The sequence below is a fragment of the Ochotona princeps genome, chromosome 13 (genome assembly GCF_030435755.1).
Source record: "Ochotona princeps isolate mOchPri1 chromosome 13, mOchPri1.hap1, whole genome shotgun sequence".
Taxonomy (NCBI): domain Eukaryota; kingdom Metazoa; phylum Chordata; class Mammalia; order Lagomorpha; family Ochotonidae; genus Ochotona; species Ochotona princeps.
In genome coordinates this window covers 6,343,120-6,368,714 of record NC_080844.1, presented here as the reverse complement: position 1 = coordinate 6,368,714, position 25,595 = coordinate 6,343,120, and the positions used below count along the sequence as shown (strand labels likewise).

Below are 25,595 nucleotides of genomic sequence, written 5' to 3'. Positions count from 1 at the left end.
ACCCTGATGCTGAACCAGGCCTCAGCCAGCCCTAAAACGTCTTGCCCTCAAAGGCCTGGAGATTGAAGGCAGTGTCCAAAAACTTCCACAGCGACACCAGGTGTGCGTTTCTGTTTCCAGTAGCTGGGGCAGCGGCTGGGCCGCGGCCGACGTACCTGCAGGACAAACAGCCGACTGGCCTCACCGCCTACCCTTGTGCCTTGGACAAGCTGATGCAGCCGTAGGACCTGCCTGCCTGCCTGCCTGGGTTCACCAGGCCACAGGACTGGGAGAAAGTTCCCCCCACCCTCCGTTGACAGTGGACTTGCCCAGGAGGACAGCAAGTGGGGCTAGAACCAAAGGTCAGGGGCAGCAAGGCAGCTCTGGCTGCTCAGAGTCCCTCCTGCCCCTCCCCTACCTCCCCAAGGACAGCGACTGTGGATGCCAAGCACCTGCTATGTGCTGGGCACCCACTACACGCCAGGCACCTCACAGAGCCGTGACTAGCAGCAGCTCTCTCATTGTCCTGTGTCCCAGGAATGAGGAACCTGAGGCCTGATGTAGAAGGGGGAGCTTGCACCAGGGTATGTAGGTGTGCTGGCCTCCATGGTTAACTCCCTGCTTACTGCCCTGGCCAGCCCTGTTGCCCCAGTCCTGCTGGGCCTGTAAACATGATGGTCACTTCCACCGGGTAGGACCGTCTAGACATGGACAAGTCCAAGCTCGGACTCCGTGACTAACAACCAGTGGGGAATGTGATGGCACAGACAGTAGAAAATGGCGACAGTAAGGCTTGGTCTCTCACAGCAGGGCAACCACAGCCAGCAGGAGCCAGGATGCGTCCTGGGAGCCACAAGCAGGCCTGGCAGAGGCAAGGGGAGGCGGTGCGTACCATATGGGCCGGTCACGGCCAAGCAGGGTCATGAAGCGCGGGCTGATGTAGTCATAGTAGCCCATGTTCTTGTGCTCCTCCTGGCACCACACCAGCTCCGCGCCTGGGTACCTCTCGGCCTCCTGCTTGATCAGATCAAAGGGGAACGGGGAGATCTGCGGGGGCAAAGCAGGAATAAATTGGAGCAGGGGGGTTCAGCATTTCTAGCACCCCTGCCTGTACTCTTGCTGGTCCCCCACTGGCCTGGCCCCCCAACATGCTGCCCAGGATCAGTCAGGGCTGGAGACAATGTCCCTTGGACTTCACGTCACCCTGAACGTGAGAGCCCCAGCAGTGCACCTGCTCCAGGCGTGTGAGGGCCACCTGCTCCTCCAGACCCCGGCTGCTGCGCTCCTTGACCAGGTCGTAGTACACCTTTCCTGTGCAGAAGATGAGCCGTCGCACCTGCCCAGGAGCCCGCGCTGCAGCCCCATCTTCAGGAATCACTCGCTGGAAGCAGGTCCCTGGGAGGTGGGGCGGGCAGGGATGGTGTGACATGACACAGAGGGGGCACTGGTACCCAGAGGGGCTGAGACCATCTGCCCACTAGGTCCCCACAACAAGTATCCCAAGGTTCCTCCTGGCCACCAGGTCCCCATCTAATGCCAGGTGCAGGCCATGGCTGTAGCCTGGCACCTCTTGAGGCTGAGACGTCACAGGGAGGGAGGGAAGGAGGGGGGGCACAGGCTGGCAGAGGGACCATGTGAAGACACCACCGTTGGCTGAGAATCTGCCCTGTCAGCTGTGTCCCCAAGCAGCTGTGTCAAGAGGCTGTGGCACACCCTCCCGTCAGCCCCGTGGCCTTAAGCCCACGTCTCTGCGCCCTGCTGCGTTTTCCATCCTTGAGCTCACACCAGCTCCAGGGTACCAGGCTGAGCCAGTCGCAAAGCCCACCAAGAAGCTGCTGCAGCATCCTGTACTCTCAGGCAATGACTTGGGCACCAAGGGCAGCAGGCTGCCAGGCCCCCGGGAGGACCACAGCCCAGGCACACCAGGTCCCTGGAGCCACACATGTAGGGACACAGAGATAATCGATACCCAATACCACCTGAAGCAGGCAGTCCTCTGCCAGTCTCCCTCCTCTGAACTCCCTGGGTCGAGCCAGGCCTGCCCTGTGCGAGTAAGCCTCAGGAGGGAGGGGGCTGACATGGCCCCTGGGAAGCCGTGGAGTCAGCTCAAGTGACCTGAGCTGGTGTGTGCACCAACTATGGTTAGGGGTGATGAAAAGAGGACCACCGGGCAACACACAGGTCACTTCCTGGTATTGGGCTCTCACTATGGTCGGGGCCTGAAATGTACCTGACACCATCTGGTCAAAACTGGATTTGGCCTCAGGGTGTCTCAGCAGAGACTTGGGCGTGAAGATGATGAGCTGGAAGGGAAAGGAAACACGGGTCAGTGGTTGGCTGTCCCTGCCTGGCCAGGGCTCCCGCACAGCAGTGCAGGGGTGGCCGGGGACTGGGACTGGCAGCTCACGGGCTTGCGGAAGGGCAGCAGGATCTGCCGGCGTAGTACGTGGAAGTAGCTGGCCGGCGTGGAGCAGTTGGCCACGATCCAGTTGCAGTCATACAGCTGGCTCACCTCAAAGTCCTCGCTGAACACCTGCAGAGGGGCAGGGCAGGGGGTATGGGCAGGTGCATCCCACACCCTGGACGGACCCTATGAGGTCAGGGAGCCATCCAGGGGTGGCACTCATGAGGCAGGACAGACCTGTGGGGCTGGGAGGGAGTGGCCTGGGAGCGGCACTCACCGGATAGGCATCTGAGTCATCATTGCTCATCTGCAGAAACCTCTCAGGTCTTGCGGACGAGTGCTCTGGGCCCTGAAAGCCAACGGTGCATGCCCCAGGTGGCCCCGCACAGGGCGCCCACCACGGCTGGGACAGGGACCCCAGGGCTCAGCCCCAGTTCGACATTTGAATGGACAGCTTCTTGGAGGAGCCTGACCTACACCCCCTTATCCGTGGTGGCCCCGTGGCTGGCCCAGCCAGCTCTGCCCATCCTCTCCACTGCCCAGCGAGAGGCGGCCCCTGGGTGACACCTCTGCTGCCTGCCTGCCTGCCTGCCCTCCTGGGGAAGCCCCCAGCCTGCAGACCTTTTCTCTGCCCCATGAGTGACTGCGCAGGCTGCTCATGCCAGAGGGGGGGCCCAGGGATAGTAGAGCCCACCCTCCAAGGTCAGCTGCTGGTTGGGTGACATAGGACAAGCCACACCCCCTCTCAGTGTCTCAGGCTTCTCATCCTGAAGGTAGGAATAGGGCCTCCAGGCTGCGCCCAGACCAGGAACAGCCCCGCTCCACCATACCACCACTGCCATGTACCCAGGGTCCACTCCCACCCCCCTAGCGCCCTGCAGCGCTCACCATGCCAGCTCTGTGGGCTGCTGGCAGGACAACCACCGTGCACCCTGGGTGCCCCGCGCCAGGCCCCTCACCATGCCTTCCATGCCGTGAGGCAGCAGCAGCACGATGCCGTTGTGCCGCACCCACTTGGCCTGTCCAGTGCTGATGAACTGGTCGATGATGCACTGTGCTGTATTGTGGAAGTCGCCAAACTGAGCCTCCCAGAGCACCAGGGCATTGGGGCTGGCCATGGCATAGCCCAGTTCAAAGCCTGAACAGAAGACACCAGGCCAGAGCTTGCTGCACACTGTCACCAAGTGGCAGCGACTCCAGTCCCATACTGTCCCCCACCAGCGTGTCCAATAGGTCAGAAAAAGTCCCTAGGGAGTCTCTTGGGACTCAAAGGCTGGGACATCCCTTCCTGGAGCTGATGACAAGCCCAGAGATGCCACACCTTGGATCCTGAGGTTACATGTGGTCAAGTTCATCCTTATGAACACCAGGAGCCCAGGCTGAAGATACCCGGGGTGGTAGTGGGGACCACCTGCCAGGAGGGCAAGCTCCAGCCCCAGGCCCATGCAGCTCCACAGGCATGGCGCATGAGGCTCTGGTTGCTCCCCAGGGCGGGTGGAGTGTGCTGGATACCCCAGGGGGCATAGTCAGGTGTCCAGAGCCCAGGGAGGGGGCCTCAGCACCCAGAAGACAAGGTGGGAATGGGGAATAGAAAAGGCTGTGACGGCCACAGACGAGGATGGGAAGCATCTCCTGCGTGGCCGCAGAGAGGGACAGCCCAACTCCTGCCCATGGGGATGTCCCCACACCCTCAGGTAGCCCCCTCCCCCTGCCAAGGCCCTGACGCAGACAGCCCACATCAGGGCTGGCCCATGGGCACAGCGCTGTCCTACCCAGAACTCCGTATTCCGAGAGCGAGCTGTTGCACACGGTGTAGGGGGCCTGGTCAGGCCAAAGGTGGTTCATGGGGACACATGTCCTGCGGTCCACTTCCTGGTCATGGAGCACGTGATGCCGATGGCTTGGGGAGACAGAGAGGGTGAAAGGAGAGTGGCCAGGCAGGCCAGTGTCCATCCACTGCAGCGGGAGGCCGGCCAGCCTCTGTCACAGCCCTGCAAAGTCTACGAGATCTCCCAGGGTTGGCAACACCAAGAAAGCCCTGGCCAGCCTGAGCCATCTGGTCTACCCACCCTTCCTGCAAGCTGGCTATGGCTGCCCACAGCCAGACTGCTGGGGGCCCTTGGACTAACGCTGGCAAATTGTGGCATCTTATCTGCCTGCCAGCTTCTTGCCTACAGAGGTGAAAGCCTTAGAGCTGCCCTCCAGTGCTGGGCAGTGGGAAATGCTACAGGACACACCCTGAGCTGCTGAACCCTCTGCCCTGACACCCGCATCTGCCCTCCTAAACTCTAAGGAGGCAGATGCTGGCATGGTAAGGGAAACCCCGGGCTGGACCCCAAGCTCTAGCAAGGATGGATGTCCAGTTTAGATTGGGCCTATACCAAGAACCAGGCCAACAGACATGAGATACAGGGACTCAAGGAAAACACACAGCCAATCCCAGGGGCCATGTCACCATGGCTTGCTAACAAGGTCTATAACATGCAGGCCCCCAAGCCAGAAAAATGTGATTTGGACCCACGTTGGTACCCAGCAGGACCCAAAACCTCCCTGTAAATACCATCCTGGGCAGGCTGGCCCAAGCCTGTTCACCAGGGTCCCCCAGGGACCATAGGTGGTTGAATCAGCTGCTGCCTGGGGCACAGGCTCAGCCCTGTGCACCAACCCCACCAAAGTCCTGTGACCATAAGGTCTTGGCCCAGGGCTCCCGAGTGCCTTGGTCTCTAGCCCTCCTGGAGTACCCACTTGGCGTCGGCTGTGCTCACTCTGGGAGCCTCGCATGCCTCACCTGAATGTGCCCCGCTCCACGTCCTGCCCACTGAGCCGCACATGGATGCCCTCCTTGAGCAGGGAGCCAAAGGCCATGTACTCTGCCAGTGCCCAGTCGGCCATGCGCTTCCTGACCATGTCTGCCCGGCCACGCAGGATGCGAGAGAGGCCTATGAGGAGGTGGGCAAAGAGGGAATGGCTGGTAAACGGCTGGGGACCACTGACCCCCAGCTGAGTAGGTCCAGCGCAGAGGAGGCCAGCACTCCCCGGAGAGCATTTGCCTCCAGCCAGCCTCAGGGGGTCATGAGGGGGTCAGAATCCCCCCTGGAATCACCCCTTCAAACACACACACCCTCCCCTGCCCACTTTCCAGGAGAAAAGACTGAGGCTCCCAAAAGGAAGTCATTTCCTCCCAAAAGGAAGTCATTTACTCAAGGGCCTGCACCTGAACCTAGGCACCCAGGTCTGTGCTAGGCTCCTGCCAGCTCCCCACAAGCAGGCCGCTGCACCAATCTCCTGGAGCACACACACATACCCAGACACCCTCAGCAAGTGCCCCAAGGCCCCCCGGCCACTGCATCAGCTCCTGGACTTCCCACGCTGCAGCCCACAGCTGGAGGTGCCATGTGCAACCCCCTCATAGCCACCCAGGCTTGTCCAGGAGTGGTGAGGCTATTCCGGAAGTTGGATTCCTGGCACCCCTGGGGAGAGTGTGTGGCATCTCCAATGCTCACCTGGAGAGAAGCTCTTAGCACAGACACCCCTCCAGGTGTACACACAGTGCTCCGGGCACCCAGGTGAGCCCAGGCTGTGGCATGGAGCAGGGTCAGAGGGGCCAGGCGGATAGCCTCACCCGTGTGGATGGTGAAGTCCTCCAGGGGCACGGAGCTGGCCACACTGCCGATGTGTGTGAGCACGTTCTCGGGCACACCTGTGGCTGGGCACGTCATGCTCTTGGGCTCGCCATCCACGTTGAAGAATCCTGAGTGGGAACAGCAGGGGCTGTGCCGGCCAGCACCAAGAGCCTGGAGCCTCCTTAGTCCACAGCCGCCAACTCCCAGCTGAACCCCAAGCCCTTCCTGAACGTGCCCTGTTTGCCACCACGCCCACCAACTGTAGCTCCCACATTTGCCAATACCTTCCCACAGCCCTGGGTCCCAACTGGCCAGCCACGCCCCCTGTTCTACCTGCCCCCCACTCCCATCATCTGCCCTGAGTGCTCTCCTGGGCCCCACCTCTGCAGGGAGCAGCTGACTAAGGGTGGGTGTGGCTGCCAGCCCGCCACTGTGGGCAGGGATTCCGGAGTACAGCCTCGGGCCGTGGGGCAGCACCTGGGTCTCAGGCTGCCACTGCAGTCACCGGGACCACTTCAGTGCGCTCACCGGGCCAGGGGGAGTCCAGCCAGTGTTTGATGTGCAGGATTTTCTTATCCTTGGACCTGCCGTAGGCCTCCTCACAGATGCGGTCATACTTGGCGATTTCTTCCTGAGGGCAGGATGCAGGGATGGGACAGAGGTGGTAGCAATGCCCTGGGCAGTCGGAGGCTCGAGCCACCTGACTTGGGCACCTTATCCCTCCTCCTCATATAAACCTTTGGAAGAAAACCAACTCAGGGCTGCCTCCTCCAGGAGGCCCTCCTGGGCTTCCGGCTGAAGCTGGGCTTCCCCTAAGTTCTTAGCATGCCTGACATCGGCTTTGGGTTTATGTTCACTTTAACAGATAGGGTTCTTGGAGATAAGGATTCTACTGGCCAACTTCTTTAAACCCCTCGACCCCCAGTGCTCAGCACTCAGCGGCCCACTCCCTCAGCACCCACCTCAAACTCCTGCAGGGTGACGGTGCCCTCAGCAATGAGCTTGTCGGCATACTTCTTCAGCACAGGCACCTGCTTGTGAATCTGCTTGTACATGAGCGGCTGAGTGAACATGGGCTCGTCCATCTCGTTGTGGCCACGCCGGCGGTAGCACACCTGCAGGGCAGCCGAGAGCTTACTGGGGCGGGAGACAGGGTCATCAGCAAGCTGGGACACCCCCTGGATCCCACTACCCACGACCACGGAGCACATATCCCACGTGCAGGCTCTTGGGGATGCTGGACCTGCCACCCTTCAGCCCCGGAAGCCACAAAGCTGGCCGCGGCAACCCTCACGCCCACCAGGTCCACGACGACGTCTTTGTTGAAGGTGTTCCTCCACTCGGCTGCCACACCGCACACGTAGATCACGGCCTCCGGGTCGTCGGCGTTCACGTGGAAGATGGGTGCATTGACCACACGGGCCACGTCAGTGGGGTACGGGGAGGAGCGGGCCATCCGGGGGTCGGTGGTGAAACCAATCTGTGGGGGGGGTGATCACAGCTGGCCGTGACTCAGGGTCCCCCACGCACTGCTGGCCTCCCAGGTGGGCAGGTCCAGAGAGGCGGTAGGGGTGCAGAGGCCATTAGGGCCTCGGGAGGCACACGGTGAGACATAGCCGCAACTCTCGCGGGGCTGTCCTACAGACCCTGGTCCCCAGTTCCCTTTGCAGAATGGTGACAATGGACACAGTCCTGCAAGCGACCACAAGTGGGACCTTCAACACCCAAAGCCTCAGCATCCCGGCTATTACCTTCCACTCCCCAGGGCTGTTTCCAAGCAACACTAGCAGCCTCGAAGTGGCAGCCTGGGCGTGACCTGTGGTCCAGACCTATTTGGCTGAGAGGTGCTCAGGGAGCAGCCTGCCTCCCGCTAGGCACTGGAGTCTCACGTATCCCTTTGACACTACAAATCCTGCACAGCCCCACACACGGTCATCCTCGAGTGTCCATGGCTGGGGCTGTGACAGGCATGAAGACATGAGAACTTGCTAAAGCCTACGTCCTCCACGTGAACAGGGTAGGATTTAGAGGGCCCCTCCACAGCCTCCTGTCCACCTTCAATCATCTCCCAATGATTGCAGAAGTGCCACTGTGTGGCCCTGACACTGTCCTTGTTGGGAGTGTGTGTGCAGGGGTTGGGGGAAGAGCAGGCATGTTAGCTTACGCACCTGTGGCTGGCTGACTCTGCAGGTGCAGAAGTCAGAGGTGCAAACCCAGTGGCTAGGGCGGGGAGGAGGGTGACAATAACCATCATGGCTCCCCACCAAGAGATGGGATGGGGCAGACAGATACCCCGACTGAGGTCGCACACCGGTGAGCATGTGGCAGAGCGACAGGCAGGAACCAGGGCAGCCTCCCTCTGCCAGCCTGGCATGTGTGGCCCCCAAGCCCTTACCTGGTTGTTGACCACCATGTGCACGGTGCCATTGGTGGTATATGAGGGCAGGTCGCTCAGGTGGAAGGTCTCATAGACCACACCTTGGCCAGCAAAGGCAGCATCTCCATGGACCAGGATGGACATGACCTGTAAGATTCAGTGGGAGCCAGGAGCGGCACCTGCAACCCAGCCCATGGCCCTGGCCAGTCTTCATTCAGGAAGCCCAACCCCCAGCGCCCACCTGCCCCTCATGGTCCATGGGAGCTCACCTTTCTGCCCTGGGCATCCCCACGGTAAAACTGCTCGGCCTTGGTCTTGCCCTGCACCACGGGGTCCACAGCTTCCAAGTGGGAGGGGTTGGCCACAAGGGACAGAGCAATGTTCCTGTTGGTGACGCGGTTGATCCTCTCGTGGTACATGCCCAGGTGGTATTTGACATCTCCGGAGCCCTGAGGGTCAGGGTCAAGCTAGGTAATAAGGAGTGCACCCAGCCCACACTGGCTCACACAGGTGGATGCAGGGATGGACACCCAAGCCCACCGCCTGCAAGCTGCCTGGCTCCTGTTTGCTGGGAGAGCTGTGCTGTCATGCCTGGCCCTCCTCCTCCCTGACCCCCAGGCAGAGGAAGAGGCGGCTTTCCTATGGGCCTCAGCTCAGACCAGCTGCTGCTACTCATAATTCTCCTTCAATGAAAAGAAAAGAGATTTAAAAAAAAAAACTAACCTTCTGGTCAGGTTCTCCAGTTTGCACACACATCACCTCTGATTCCTCAGTTATCCTAAGATATAAGCTTTTACACCCATTTTACAGAACAGCAAACAGAGGTCCCGAGAAGGTGCCAAGTGAGGAGATTCTGGGCTAGGAGCCGAACATGCCACGCAGAGCTTGGGCAGCCATGTAATAGCTCTCATTTCAACCAGTTGAGCCACCGTTCTGGGGGCTGAGGCTGTAGGCACAAGGTCCATGTCCTCACCCTGATGCCAGGCTGGAGGAGGCTGGCATAAGACAGCAGGGAGGGAGGCAGGAACAGGCCTGCTGCCAAAGGGCTGGGAGAGCCACCCAAAGGGGTGCTAGGCAGAACCCTGACCAAGATAGAGGGTCCGAGGGGACAGCAGAGTGGGCTGAGGGCCTGGCCCAGGGAGGTAGCACAGTGATTGTGCCTGTGCTCTGGGCAGGGCTGGCAGGAGTTCCTCAACTGACTGGCAGCTATCAATCAGATGAGCACGGGAGCCCTCCCGACCTCCCAAGGCCGTCCTGGGCACATGAACAAAGGGACCTTTGCAGGTTGGCAACTTCTGACACCTAGGCATGTCCACGGAGGCTAAACCAAGGAACTGCTGCCCTACACATCTCGGGCCTCAGTTTCCCCAGGTGGAAATAGGAAGGCTGACCCAGATGATCCTAGGGTCCTCCTGGCCAGTGCAGACAGCAGGACTTGCTCCCAAGAGCTTCACGAAAACATCCCAGCTCCTCTCCCTCTCTCCCCTGCATCTGCCCAAAGTTCCTGGCTTCTGGCTTCGGACTGACTCAACTGTTGCAGCTGCTTGGGGAGCAGGCCAGTGGACGGTGGATCTTCCTCTCTGTCACTTCCTCTCTATAAATCTGCCTTTCCGATAAAAATTAAAAACAAATTTAAAAAAAGATATCATGGTAACACATATGATTCAACCACTCAGACACCATGGCCCAACATGTGACGGAGCAACCCAGACACCACAGCCGGACACACATGCCCCTGGCCTGACACACATGCCCCAGCCACCCAGACACCACGGCCAGACATGTGTGGCAGGGCCACAACACCCAAATACCATGTCATCACATGTGTGATGAAGCCACACCAAATACCATGACCCGACGTGTGACAGGCCCACTTAGACACCATAGTCAGCGCCCTGCTCCTCCCCAGGCTACCCCCCAACCAGATCGAGTGGCCTCCAGGGGCGGCCAGGTCCAGTGTGCACCACCCACCTCATCGGCCGCCTCCAGCTTGGGGTCAAACTGGCAGAAGATCTGCTCCAGGTCCTTGCGGATCACATTGGCCAACACGTTCAGCCTACCCCTGGAGCCAGAGGGCCTTCACTCGCACCTGACCCTGAGGCCGCTTGCCCCCAACTCCCCAGGACCCTGCACACCTGAACCCATTAGAACCTGCATAGTAGGTGGGTGGGTGGATGGTTGTGAACCCCTCCAGCCACTGCCCAGCAGCCCTAGGCCCACAGACTCCTGGCCCAACCTCCAACCCCCCAATGGAAGCACAGTCCCACCTACTCTGCCAAGGGGGCCTCCCCGTGCCCCACCCTTGTGGACAAAGTCTCCAGTCCCAGGGTGCCCTCCCCAAAGACAGGAGCACAGCGGTTCTGTTCCCAGAACCCTTCTCTGGCCGAGCACCTGCCCAGCAAAGTCTCAAAGCTGACCCACTCACGCATACCACCCCTGCCCGCCAACACTTGCTAGCAGCCAATGCCTGAAGCTGCCATGGGCCATGGGACCAGTTCAGCCTCACCCTCGGGCCAGGTGCCAGGTCCTTCCAGCACAGAGCCAGTAACAGACAAACCCTGTGCTCCTGGCAGGCCAACCACAGGGTAAGGATGTCCTCGGGTTGACATGGCCCTAGGCTGGTCTATCTGCACAGAGCTCCCTGGTCTCAGGCAAATCCTGGGGTCTTGTCCCACAGGCTGCTCTGAGAAGTCTCAAGAGGCAGCCCTGGGCCACCAGGAGGTTCATCTGCCAGGCTGGATTCCCCAGAGCACAGAGACCCACGTGCAGAGACAAGCCCCCACTGCTGGGACCACCTTCTGGGTCTTCATCAAGGTCAAAGGAAATAGGCCATCAGTTTGCAGCCTGGACAGAGACCCTGGGCTCACTTCCAGAGGGCTACGTCCAGGAGGAGGCCATCTAGAACCACCTGCCGAGCTCTATCTTCCCTGTGACAGGTCACTCCATATCCCCTGGTCCATGGGAACCTTGAGAAGCATCCTGCATCCCATTAATGAAATCCTGGAGATAGCAGCAACGAGTTCAGAACGGGATCCCTAGGGCATCTGCTTAGTGCTGACCCCCTGTGGCTCTGGCCCAAGAACATGGCTCTTTCTGGGACAGCCAGGCCAGGCCCAGGAACTCCTCAAACTTCCTGGACCGCTTGCCTCTAACCCCCAGGTCTTGCCAACACCTTGCACTCCCCTGTCCATCTCACCCCTTCTACCTCAGTCCCCTGGGCCTGAACAGGGTTGGAGGAGGCTGAGGGGTACACCTGTGTGGCATCCCCAGGATGACATTCTCGATGCCCATCTCGCTAGATTTGTCAATGATGGTCTTGAGTGCTGGGATCATGACCTCACAGCCCTCCAGGCCAAAGCGCTTCTCCGAGGACCATTTCCGAGCCAAGAAGTCTTCAAATCTGAGGAAGGAAGGGATGGAGAGGGATGGGGCTGGGGCTCAGGGCTTCGAGCCGCATGCTCTGGGACACAGAAAGCAACAGAGCACACATGGCCTGCACAGCCCAAGACCGTCCCCGACACCATGCATGAGCCACTCGGCACCCTGCAGGGAGCACAGGATGAGGCGGGGATCTTCCCAGCTCAACTAAAGGATTCTGCCCACCCACCAAAAACCACACCCTCCTCCTCAGAGCCACATCTCTCCAACACGTCCTCTTCCTCTAGGCCCACTGCCCACCTCACCACACTCCACAGACCTCTTCCCAGCTCAACTCAAACTCCAGCCCACGCCATGCTGCTGGGGAGGCCACCTGGCACCCAGAGGGCTTGGCAGGAACCCCTGCCATCCTGGGCAGGTTCAGTGTCAGGGATACCCCATGAGTACAGCCAGGGCCAGCTTTTGTGTCCAAGCATTTCCACAGCCACAACCTATCCTACTGTCCCCCCACTGTCACACTTTCCTGCCCAATTGCCTAGCTATGTCCTGGGCTGGCTCCTGGCCAAATTGCCTTTGTACCTGGTCCCAGTGCTCCCCTCAAGGGCCTCCCCACGGCCAGGGATAAGGCCCAGCCAGTCCTTGCCAAGGCCTGACCTCATGGAGCGCACGAGCCGGGCCAGCAGGGTTCGCTTCTCCTCGTTGGAGAATTGCATCACCCCGGGCGTCTCGAACTTCTGCCGGATCCACTGGCACTGCTCCACGTCATTGATGAACATGAACTCCAGGCCAATGTGCTGACAGTAGGTGCTCTGGGGTGAACAATGAGTCACAGGGGGACACTCCACAAGGGTCCTGCCTCCTCCACAGAGCCCTGTCAGGTGTGGCCCTGACACCTACATGCCTGCCCGGACTCACCTCCAGGCGCCGAATGATCTCCCGCAGGGACAGGGTGCTCTCAGAACCACCAATGAAGGTGGTGGTGGGTAGCTGGAACTCCTTATCGAGGTCAGCCTCCCGCAGGTCGTAGAAGGCTAGGGAAGGGAAGGGCAAGGGGGAGGCCCAGCAATCACCACTGCCCTTCTGCGAGCCCTGAATGCTCCCTCCCTGCAGGTTCAGCCTGGAAGCTCCAGGACCCCATGTCTTGGAAAACAGGAAGTCATCACCACTTGATGGAGGAAATGGGATGCAGCAGGGTACACCCACCAAGCGAGTCAGTAGGTGGGTAAAGATGGGATGGAGCTACATGTATCCAATGGCGCCCAGGGCTCGACTGTCACCAGGGCCCAGGTACCCCACACAGGTGTGATAATCACAGCAAGAGAATAAGTCCACCTCTCACCCAACTTATCGATGGTTGTGATCAAGTCTGAAGGCACAAAGGAGTCCAGGTCTGCGTCCAGAATACCCAGGGGGTCCAGCTGAGCCACATGATGGCCCCGAATCTAGGAGCAGGGAGAAAGTCAGGGCAGAGCTGGGATCCAATTCAGCACACAGGAACCAGGGCTGGGATGGGGCCACAACATTAACCAGTTCAGTAAGCTGGGACTGGGCTCACTGGCTGGGCTAGGCTGCAGCACCCATCAGCATGAGCTGAAATTGAGGGAAGATCGGGCTGGGACAGGTTATAGCACCCACCGACAAATGCCCAAGTGAGGCAGGCCACACCAGACTGGGCCACAGCACCCATAAGCACACATGAGACCTGTTGGCCTGCAGGTGAACAGGGTTGGAGGGAGAGCCAGCTTGGGCTAACTGACTGCACTCACTGGTGCATGCATGAGTCAGAGTAACCGCAGGCTGGCTGGGCTTTGCTGTAGCATCAGCTGGCAGGTGCTGAGACTGGGAGCAAATCCTGTCAAGCTAGACTGCAGAACCACCTAGAGAGTGCAAGATCTGGGACTGGGCGTGGGTCCAGTAGGGAAACTGCAGGCACCTTTCTGATGGGTTGCAGCTCCTACTGGTGAGCATGAGAACCAGCGCTGGGGTGGACCTTGCTAGATAGGCAGTGGCACCTGCCGGCATTGAGTGTGGGCTGGTTGGGTTGAGCTAGGCTCTAAAGCCTACTGATGCATATAAGAGCTGAATGAGATATCGGACAGAATGGATCAGTCTGCTGCACATACTGGCAAGCACAGGCACCAGGGCTGGAAGCAGGCTTGGTGGGGGTTATTGGGGGTTAGTCCAACTAGGCTGCAGTTGCAGGTGTCTGGGGAGTGAATGGATAAATAGAAGACATCACCAGCCCATCACCTTTGAAGTAGATGAAAACAGATAAAAATGTTTAAAATTCATCATCAGGGCCCACATTGTGGCACGGCCTGATCTGCCAGCATTCCGTATCAGGGTTCTAGTCAGAGTCCTGGATGTTCCACTTCTGACCCAGCTTCCTGATGACGTGTCTGGGAAGGCAGCTCCTGATGGTCTGAGTGCTTGGGTCCCTGCACCCATATGGGAGACTCAGACGGAGTCCCTGGCTCCTGGCTTCAGCCTGGCCCAGAGCTGGCCTCAGAGGCCATTTGGGGAATGAGCAGGGGATAAATGAGTTCTTCCTCTGTGTGTCTCTCTCCCTCCCTCCTCTCCTCTCTGTCTCTCCCTCTGCCATCCTTTTAAATACATATGTCTTTAAAAAAAAATCTGGAAGAGGTTTGTTCACAGAGGCACAGATTTCAAAGTTTTGGGCACCAAAATAAACTTCTTTTAAATCCTTTTAGACAAACTTCTTCAAGTCCTCTTATACAAATAAATACAGAAGTTGCTCATTAGAAGAAATGATCATAAGAAAACAATAAGATAAGAAAAACTACCCTATGAGAAAGAGACTAATGCAGGAGCCCAGACTTGGAAGACTTTATCTGACTTAGGGGCTGACACTGGCACAGCAGGGAAAGCCACCACCTATAAAGCTGGCATCCCACATGGGAGCTGGCTCATGTCCTGGCTGCTCCACTTCGGATCCAGCTCCTTGCTAATGTACCTGGAACAGCAGAGGAAGATGTCCCAAGTTCTTGGGCCCCTACAGCTACTAGATGAGTAAACCAGTAGATGGAAGATCAGAATCTCTCTCCAACTCTGCCTTTCTAATCAATAAATAAATCTACCAACCAATAAAAAAAAAGAAGAATGTATCTTACTTACAAGATTTGATTTCAGAACCTTGTCAATATTTTACATAGCTGAAGACAAGACTGGACTTTAAAAACTGAAAGTGGAATGAAACAAACAAGAAAGCACGTCCATTTGGTGACCTAACATATAGAGAGGAGCTATTCCGATTAATTAATAGAAAATTCCCTAAAGATAAACAGAAGTGCAAGAAACATTCAAACTCTGGTCCCTGACCACTAAGTAGTGGGAGCCCTTGAACCCCATGAACTCCAAGATGGTAGAAACATGCTGTTGTGCAGCAGTTCTGAGAACTCTGCTTCTGGCACCTTTAGCAGAAATGGTGCCAAGAGGACGGGGCCAAGGACAGACCCGAATGTAGCAGACACATGAGAACACACACACACACTGGAGGGGATCTCCCTGACCACTGACCCGACAGTGGTCATTGTGCCCACTGCTCCCTGGAGACTTGGGGGGAGGGGGGCGCGGTGTCTGAGGTGATAACAGAAAAATTCAAAATGAGCTTGGAGTACTTGGGAGTAGCCCCGGCGGGGGTGGTGGCAAGGAGGACAGCTTGAGCCAATAATACTTGTAACATCTGCAACAGACTGAAGCTTTGAGGTTTAAGTTCAGGCATCCACAGGAAATAAAGGAGGCCATGAGGGAGGGAGGAAGAGGGGAGGGAGGGAGAGGGGAGGCTGGGAAGTAGAGAGGAGGGAGGGAGGGAGGAGGAAGAGGAGGGAGGAAGAGGAGGGAGGGAAGGGAGGAGGAAGAGGAGGGAGGGGGAAGGGAGAAAGGAAGGATGGAAAGCAGGGAAGACAGGCTTTCACTGATCATCTTTGAAGGATGCTGGGGAATCTCATGATTTTGAAGAGCAATCAATACAAGGAAAACCCAAGCCCCCACCCACTGCCTGTGCAATGTGTGCCTTCGATCAGCAGCTGACAAAGTTCAACCCGTCAGAAGCATTATGAGTAACAATCCAAGAAGCAAAGATGGGAAGATCCTGCAGGAAGCTCATGGGGCTGAAATTAAAACACATTTACCGTAGTGCAGAAAGCTTCTGAGACCCATGCACGCTCCTGTTCATGGTATGCATTTTTCATGAGCTTTCTGCAGATTCCTTGTGTGCATTGATTTAAAAAAAAAAAAAAAACTGCCCTCTCCCACTAAAAATCTCAAATTCTATTCTCTCTGAACTTGTAAAGTCTCCTCACAGAATGGGAATACAAGCTGGAGAGCCCTACTAGGATGATTCAAAAATTCAAAATGTCCCATCAACTGATACACTGAAGTGTCAAGAGGACGCTGAGAACAGAAAATTCCACTGGTGACCTCGGCTGACAGTAGCAGTGAAAAGACGGGCACAAAGTATCGCATAAAATCATCTCCAGGCTACGTGTGTATAATGCATGTGAGACATAAATGCATTCCATGTTACACTTGGGACATATCCCCCGAGTATCTCATTCTATACATACAGATAGCTCCCAAACGGAAAAATCCCAAATCCTAAACACCTGTGGTCACAGGAATTTTGGATCAGACACACAACCTGCCTCATCAGGCTTGCATCTTCCTAATAAATGAACAGATCTAGGGGGCAATTACCCAGGGCAATAAGGTCAGAGTGGCCCTCACCATCACCACCCACTGGGAAGCTAGCTGGGAAAACATGAAAAACCAAACGTGGTTCACACACAAAATCTAGCTACCAAACTGCAGAAATTACTGGGAACACCGGGACAGGTCCAACAATCACTGGGGTGTCATCAGCAAAATCCAGACTTAGAGAAATGTTACGGGATAAACCACGTTGTGCCTTGCACAGAAACTGACAAAGAATGCAACCTAGGGCCATATTCCACAGGGAATAAAACTTAAGAGCCATATCAGCTCACTGCACTCTGTACGTTTATTCGGAGCTTGCTTCAAACAAGCTCTGGAAAGAAATCCTGCCTAAAAGACAAACACAGAGTATGATGATAACCAAGGCTCGCAGCCGTTGTTTCTGGATGGCACCGGATGCTACTGCGGCACATTTTTCTCATCGCTAGAAATACATAGGGAAATGGTTGGTGAATGAAAAGATGGGGACGCTGGGATTGGCTTCAAGCAATCTGGCTGTGGGCAGTTCAGGGGGAAGAGGAGACAGAGGAAGTGAAGATGGGCCACGTGCTGACGGGTGTGGGAGCTCACTACACCCTTCTGGCACCTTCTTCATGTTTACAAAATGTCCCTAATTCATTGGGTTTTCTGCACAATACGCACAGATCGTCATGCTCCCTACCGGCCTGGAAGGGCCCCCAGTCCTCCCTGGGAGCCCCCAGGCCAGGCCCAGGAACCTGAGCTGCCAGCCACACGAAGGTCCTCCACCCTGGGTAGATTTGCAATACGCCAGAGCAACTCGCTTGAACCCTGAAATCACTCTGCTGGGTAAGTCCAGAAAGCACTGCAGAGCCAACAGCTGTGCATGGTCAAGGCCCTGGGGCAGCAGGCTGCCTGGCACCTTAGAGTGAACACACAGTTTGACGAGGATGTTTCTTGTTCATTTTCAAAGGCTCTGGTTAGATCACCCTCTGCCTCTTGCAGCCAGCCAAGAAAAATAGTCAGTGTGCAGTATCCCTTCTCCAAATGCGCAGACTCAGAAGCCTTGGAGGAACTGTTTTTTCCAGATTTTGAAATATTTGCACTCACTTAACGTGCTTATCTTGGGGACAAGACCCTAAACACAATATTCCTTAGTTTCTTATATAAGGAGCGATTCCTTTGTCTCCTAAGTAAGGGACCTCCGAAAGGCTCGTGGTCAGTGCATGGTCATTTTAATCCACCTATCTAGACACTGTAACACTCTAGACATCTGTTCTCGAAGGTATGTAACTTCCTCCAGCGTGTCTGACATGTCCTGGGGAATCAGGCGTGGGGACTGACTTGAGGCATCAGTTCTGTGCTCAAAGACTTTCCAACTCCAGAGCTGACTTCATTAATTGTCACAGACAATTCCCATTTCTGGGTTGGGGGTGCAGCTCAGTACTATCTGCTCATGGCGGCAGGTCCCCAGGCCACAGAGAGGGCCTCCCCCTGCCCCCTCACCTGGTCTCTTCCACAGTGTCAGGGCCTCATTTCCATTTGCTCCTGTATCTCGCTCTCCAACCCTGCAGTGACTTGCTGCTCCCTCCCACAGGGTCCCCACAGAGGCCTCCCACATCCCCAGCATTCTGCCCACAGGTCAAGTTTCCCTGACGAAATGTTTTCTGCCACCAGTTCCCAGAGAGATCCCCACAACGATTACACTTGCTAAGGCAAGAGGGCTCAGAGCAGCCCTCCAGCTGCTCCTGTTCACTCAAGGCCCAGGACAGGACTCCCTGACAGCCCAGGCCTGGAGCGTACACCAACAGTGGGAGTGCCTCCGCCTCCAGGCACAGCAACTGCCCTTTCATTCCATAAGCACCAACTAAGCACCCACTGTATGCCAACCCTTGTGCTCTTGGAATGCTCAGGCTGAATTCAGGAGAAAAGAAACATTCCCAAAGGTCGGTCAACTCAAGTCTCATCCAGCATCAACTGAAGCTGTGTCCTCGCCGTAGAAACCTAGGGATTGGTGTGTGTATGAAGGAAAACACTCCAAGAGACGGCCCACAGGCAGGCAGCACACACACCAACTACCGGCAGGGGGCTGTACTCCGAATGGCAGCACAATGAAGGCAGGACCAAGGGCTTCCAGAAGGGCTCCCTGGGGACAGCGGGACATCCTAAGGGACATCCTTCCCAGACCAGTCTCTGTCACGCCCCAGCTGCACTCACCTGGTAGGCCCGGATGAGGGACTGCACAGCCAGGTGGTCCTCCACCAGCTTGCTGGTCTTGGTCCGGCCCGAGACGAAAGGTTTGCTCTTAGAGGTGACGGAAGAGGCCCAGGCCTGCACAGGGCCAGAAGAGGCTTCCTCACTGGCTCTCCGGAAAAAGCTGTCCCAAGACTGAGCAAGACAGAATCAAGAGGGCAACTGGGTAAGGGGCCTGGGAGGAGCCACAGTGGCTGGGGTCGGGTACCCCGGAGAAAAGGGAGCCGGGCTGGCACCCATGCAGAGCCCAGCTCTCCCTGGGACTCTGCCTACATGGCGGAAGGAAGGGAGGTGTGATGGGGCTCAAGGGTCTGCAGATGTGACACCCTCACACCCCGGGGTGGCAGAAGGTCTCTGTGCAAGGCAGCCTCAGCATCTTTTCAAAGAGACTCATCATTCATTTGAAAGGCAGAGTCAGAGAGAAGGAGAGACACAGAGAGAGAGAGATCTTGCACCCACTGGTTCACTCCCCAGCTGGCCCCATGGCCACGGCTGGGCCAGGCCAAAGCCAGAGGTCTGGAGCTTCTTCCAGGTCTGCCACATGGACGCAGGGACCCCAATGCTTCAGTCATCCCGTACTGCTTTTCCCTGGAGCATTAGCAGGGAGCTGGATCAGAAATGGAGCAGTAGGACCAGAACCAGCGTCTATTTGGGATGCCTGCCCTACAGGCAACAGCTTTAATTGCTCCACCATAGATAGCATCAGCCCCAAATACCAGCATTTTCATTGCAAGTATCTTTTGAGTCAGCAACTCCACTGGGAGTCATTCATTCTACAGATGTACAGATACAGATGAGCCTGCTTCTGCTTACAGGGGGGTATTTCAAAACGTCATGGAAAAATGGAGTCAGGAGTTTATTTTGGTGCCCCCAAAATTTGAAATCTGCACTGAACGACTGTTCAAAAAGCTCATGGAAAGTACATAATACAAAAACACAATGTGTGGATTCCAAAATTTTTACACTAAATTTTTAAATTCCATTTTCCCTGAACTTTTTGAAGATTTTTGTGCTATAAAAATGACAGCACAAAAGTAATCAAACTGACATTAGTAAGAAGCTGATGAAACAAGGCAATGTTTAACTTACACAGCCTTAAAGACCTAAAACTGTGTCTTCGTTACTGTGGTTATCAATTATCCAGACCTACTAAGAACACAGAAGACACATGACCTGATGCTCTCTGTGCAGATACAAACAGCAGAAGCAGCCGGCCTGTGCCACAGCAGGCAGACACTGCATCCCCTATGAGAGCCGGTTCAAGCCCTGGCTGCTCCACTTCCCATCCAGCCCCGTTAATGCGCGTGGACAAGCAATGGACGAGGGCCGGTGTACTTGGGCCTGTGCAGCCACATGGCAGACCAGAGTGGAGTTCTGGGCTCCTGGCTTTGGCCTGCCTCGGCCTTGGCTATGGCAATTACTCGCGAAGGATGGAAGAGCGTACTGTCTGTAACTCTACTTTCCGAACAAACCTTTAATAAAAATAAAAAGCAGAGGCACAGGCATTTCTGTGTGCTTTCCTTCACACATTCCCATCCTTGAGGCCAGTCAGTTGGTACAGCCCTACAGACATCAATGTGACAACAGCACGCGTGCACGCGCACACACACACACACACACACGTGGTGTCTAGCCCACCGAGTTCAGACACCACATCCTGCATCCACATCAGAGTGTCCAGGTCCGGGTCCCGGCTCCACTTGCAATCCCAGCTTCCTGCTAACACATATCCCAGGAGGCTGCAATGATAGCTCTAACACATGAGCTCACGCCATTCACCTGGCGACCAGGGCTGTTACTGACTCCTGGTTTCAGCCCTGCCCAGCCAGCTATTGCAGCCATTTGGTGTAGGTGTACGGGTAAAGCTCTCTCAAATGAAAAATACATAAAAAACCAGATTCTTGGGCCCAGCACAACAGCCTAATGGCTAAATCCTTGCCTTACATGTTCCAGAATCCCATATGGGCACTGGTTCATGTGCCAGCTGCCCCACTTCCCATCTTGCTCCCTGCTTGCCACCTGGGAAAGCAGAAACAGAGAATGACTCAAGGCCTTGGGACCCTGCACCCATGTGGGAGACCCAGAGGAAGCTTCTGGCTCCTGGTTTTGGATTGCCTTGGTTTCAGCTGTTGTGGTCACTTGGTGAGTAAACCAGTGGACAGAAGATATTTCTGTCTCTCCTCCTCTCTGTAAATTTGATTATGAAATAAAAATGAATTAACCTTAAAAACAGATTCTTAGCCCCAAGCAGGGCCTGAAGTGATGCAGGTGTCAGTTACCGAGGACAAGAAAGCATGCTCCCGCCATGGAAAAAGAACAGGGCTCCGTAATGGATTCCCACGGAAAGACCTCAGAGCTCTTTCTGCACAAAGCAAAGGAGCCCAAACACCCTGCTGCTCCCCTGGAAAGGAGGGCCAATCCAGGATCCCACGTGTGTGAAGCTTCCCCTAAAGGCCTCAGCAGCAATGCAGGAGAAACCAAGAATAAATCAGCAGACGCAAGATGGGTTGGGAGGCAGCCTCGTGGCCACACACCACAGCCACCTTTGGTCCTGGATCACGTGACCGTACTACTTTCCTCTGCAGAGCATGGAGGAAGGGGACAGGAGGCAGCTACCCATTCTGCCTTCCTCCTTGCCACCAGATGTCATTGATCAGCAGCAGGTATTTATTTTATCATATGGGTACTTTCAGAAACATTTATGTCCCTAATGACACACTTGTACAGGGGCCACTTAAGAGACAGCAGAGTCTAACAGAGGGGCAGGAATACTGAGCAGGGGCAAGGATGTGGGGCAGGGGCAAGGAGGGATACAGGGCGGTATAAAGTTCTCAAGCACGACCCCCTGGCACCGCTGGCTCAACAACAGGAACCCAATGGGCTGCCCCATCCACCAGGGGGACAGGCCCTTTCCAAGGACTACGTGCCCAGCCAGCATGGCAGACAGGCAGGCTCCCCACCACCTCCCGCCCCCTCCCCCGAGGCCCCAGTCGGCCAGGTATGGGTACCAACCTTGTGGACACTCTCGGGGTTTTCCAACCAGGCAAAGTACATCTCCTCCATGTAACTGGAGCCACCTCCACTTCTGCTGCCTGGGAAGGGGGCTGGGGGTCCCGAGGACCTGCCACGGCAGCTCAGCACCCGGACAGGAGGTGCAGCCAGGAGCCTGGCGGCCTGGGTCCCCAGCTGGGTCGACAGCAGCCTCAGTTGACTCATTCTGGACGCAAGCAATGAGGGAGATGATTAAGCCATGGACCAGGACAGAAGGAGACTCATTCATTCATTCATCTGACACCTGTTGGTCCTGCTGGATGGGTAGCCCTGGGCAAGGTACTAATGAGACAGAGGGAGTGGAGCACCAGGCTTTCCTGGGGTCACAGCCAGTGGCACAACCCCCTCAATAAATGCCAGCCACAAAGCCCAAGCACCTCTTAGCCCCAGCCCACACTCCCTCTGCTAGTTTTCCAAGGCCTGGTGGAGACCCATGTACCACCCAGGCCCTGCCCAAGCAGCAGTCAGCTCAGACTGACTTTTGGGGTAGATGGGGCTCACCTATCCCAAAAGATCACAGGTTACAGGCAGCAACCCCAAGAAGGGCTAGGCTCGCAGCCCAGCACGCTGGTGCTCAGACAGGGAGACTGACAGGGGCTGAATGAGCCTTGCACGGTCAGGTAAAGGCAGGATAAGAGGTCACAGTGACCTCAAGCACCCAGGGACCCCCTCTGACTGCAGTCCTGGCCCACTCCTAGGTGCAAACAAGAAGCCAATGTCCACAGAGTGAGGGCACAGAGGGAGGGTGGCATAGTGGTGGCTACTCTGGTCCCAGATGCCTGCTCAGCATCACCCCCAGGACGAATGCCACTCGGGGCTCCTAGCAGCGTGGGGCTACACACAGGCTAGCCATCTCCTCCTCCTCCCAGCCCCAGAACTCATATGGAGAAAACTCCCTATGCAGCAGATTTGCAACGCTGGGGCTTCCTCCGCTGACTCTCCAGGCCTGGAGAACCCAGGGCTCATTGTGCAGGGAGCCTGGGGACTATGAACGGTACACGGAGGCCCCTGCTACTTCCCAACTACTTGAAGTCAAGGGAGACAGACCCCGAGGGCCTGCCCCACCTAGAGCTCCCTCAGCTCCTCTTGACACACACACACGAAGCCCCGCTTTGCCACAGCCCAGCCCCTGCCAGGACACAGAGCACCTTCCCCTGAGCAATGACCTATCCAGGGAACAGGGTGCAGCCCAGCACCACGTCCTGAGGAACCTGCTGTTCCCTGGCATGGCTCAGTAATCCATGAGAAAAACAACCACCCATTTTTGTCACTCCCTAGGCCTGGTCGTGTGCCAGCAGCCCTGGCAAAGTCTGTCCAGCCAATGGGCTACTTCCCCCAGCCCTCCACCCCACCCTGCCACCAGGACAGTCTGGAGAGACCTTCCACAGGGGTGGGGGTGGGAGAGGAGCCCAAAATGAAGCAAAGCACCACAGCATGGGCAACCTGCCATCTCCCTGCCTCCCTCCCCACCCCCTGCACACTCACCTGAGGCAAGGGATGGGGGTGAGCTCCTCAATGGAGAGAGGCCTAGCCCTGCAGGGCACTCAGCAGCCAGAGTCTGCACATGGTGGAGTTAAAAATGCAAATGCACGTTGCACTGGGCCTAATGGAACAATGAGCCTCAACTGTCTCAAACCTTCCCACCTGCTACAGCTGCAGCCTGTGGGCTCCATCAGCCGACAGGGCCAGGCCCTTGCAACGAAGGCCACCTGGGCTGGCTGCTGACAGCAGCAGGCCTGAGTTCTGGTCAAACCCCACCCCCACCTCCTCTGACCACACGGGAGACCTGAGCAGAATCAGGGCTAAATTACAGAAGTGTGGTTAACCAAGTCTGGTGTGAACAGGGTTCCTGGAGGGCATCGGAAGCCCCCAAGCAATGATGAAGGAAGTTTGATATATGTTCTGGCTAAGGACTTGAGCCCACCCATGGTGAGAATAAAAACAATGCACATTGCCAAGGGGTCCCGGGACAGACACTGCTCCATTCCATGCCCCATCCTACCCCCAGGGAAGCTGAGGAACAAGCGGTAACCTGCCAGGGAAGGCCCAGCCAGGAGGACGTTAGGACCCATTCAGCCTGGCCAGATCGCAAACAGTGTTCCCCCCAACACTGCAGTCTACAGCAGCCACTGTAGTGGCCTTCAGGTGGCCTGGCAGGAAGGGCTGCCAACCCTCTCGGCCTCCCCGCTCCCTCCAATTCCCCAATTCCACCCGGGTCTGCCTACGCTGGAGGACTCAGTTCCTAGCACCTGAGCCCTCAGGCAGCCTAAGGAGGCCCTGTTCCTACAAAGGCAACTTGGAAGGAGTTGGGAGTTCTAGGCACTCCTTCTAGGGACAAAGTCACGCAGCAATGCCAACCCAGAGCAGACACCCTGGACACCAAGCTCCTGCAAGACACACAGCTCTGTCTGCAGCAAGGGGCGCAGGGCCGGGATGAACGTCTGCACCCACCACAGCTCTCCAGAGGGCACTCAACAGAGGCGGAGAGAGAGGAAGGCGCCTCCCCCAGAGCCCAAGACCAGGGACAAGGCAGAGCCTGGACCCTCACTGCTGTTGTCTGAGGAAGGACCAGATCGCCCCAGAGGGCAGGCAGGGGTGTGCCCGTCCCTTCCGCAGGGACACAGGGCCCAGCCAAAGCAAGCACACAGGAAGGACCAAAGTTCCAAGGTCCGCTGGACAAGCGGGGAAGGCGGGGGAGGGGTGGAGCTCAGGGGACGACAGGGCCCTAGTAAGAGGGGTTCGGGGGGCTAGAGGGACACATGGGGGGGGTGCCCCCTCCTGCCATGACAACTCAGCCCTCAGTTCCCACGGCAGTGAGCCATCAGTGAGGGCCCCGCGCCGACGGAGCCCTGAGACGCGGACCTTGCCTGCGGCCCCACACCTGTGCGCCTCCCGCAGTGCCCGGCTCCAACCTCCACAGGCCGAGACGCCGCGCCAAGTCCCTCCTCTGACCCCAAGACCCGGCATTCGCCGGCTCGGGCGCGCCCCTCCAGCGGGGGTGAAGGGTAGGGATCCGGGGTCTCCGGGGAGCCCGCAGCCCGCCAAGGGCGGAGCCAGGGTCACGCTCCTTCCCCCCTGCCTCCCCGCACCCATCGCCTCCAGCCCTTGGCGAGGGCCCCCCGCTCCGGACAGGGGAGAGCGGCGCCTAGGGACCCTGCCAAGCAGACACGCGGGCCGTTGGGCGCAGGGCCCGGGCAGGGGCAGGCCGCCGCGCTCACCGGGCGGGGGTCGCCGCGGTCCGGAGGCTGCAGGTCGGGGGGCCGGGAGCCGCGCACCGCGCCGATCCCCGGTCACGTGCGCGCCGCCCCGAGAGCGCGCACCCCTCGAGCGCGCGCCCGGCAAGGCCCAGGAGCGCCGTGACGTCGGCGCTGCCGATGCCCCTCCCCTGGCCAGCGCTGGCCGCGGTGCTGACTGCCCAGACGGAGCGGAGACCCCCTGGACCCGGGTCATGGCCCTCCAGCTGGGGCGATTGTACTGGCTAGGGAGCAGGTTGTGTGTCGGGATCCTGGTCTGTAAAATCGGGATGCTGTTAGGATTACAGGTTGCACTTTCTCGGGGGAGTTTGAGATCTTGCATTGCAGAATCTGATACACGTTGCAGCCATGCATTCTTCCTGTGGAGGTCGCTTGCCCTGCCCTCAAGTCCGGTTCCCACAGTCCAACCCACTTGAAAACTTTTCTGGGCCATAAATATACCATGGAACCGAACTGCTGGGACCGTGTAGGATTGCTGTAGGAGCAGCTTGACTTAAGCAGTCAGATTGTGTGGCACATTCTATATTCTAGCAAAGGTGCAAGAGGATGTTTAAGTCCTTCTGTCTCACCCAGCACTTGGCAGT

The 25,595-nt window shown here is 57.2% G+C and overlaps 1 protein-coding gene across 1 annotated transcript; it reads right to left on the bottom strand.

Annotated features, from left to right (window-relative positions):
- On the bottom strand, positions 1-21,980 carry OGDHL (oxoglutarate dehydrogenase L). The gene is made up of 22 exons (XM_004583317.2): positions 21,719-21,980; positions 18,671-18,841; positions 13,101-13,203; positions 12,677-12,792; positions 12,416-12,570; positions 11,637-11,783; positions 10,355-10,445; positions 8,653-8,832; positions 8,402-8,530; positions 7,307-7,486; positions 6,969-7,121; positions 6,535-6,637; positions 6,006-6,134; positions 5,172-5,322; positions 4,156-4,283; positions 3,343-3,521; positions 2,661-2,732; positions 2,387-2,512; positions 2,210-2,282; positions 1,211-1,374; positions 872-1,026; positions 1-155 (listed from the first exon to the last, which is right to left on the bottom strand). The coding sequence occupies exons 1-22, from the start codon at positions 21,920-21,922 to the stop codon at positions 32-34; spliced, it is 3,033 nt and encodes a 1,010-aa protein (XP_004583374.2). The 5' UTR covers positions 21,923-21,980; the 3' UTR covers positions 1-31.
- Positions 21,981-25,595: the final 3,615 nt, after the last annotated feature.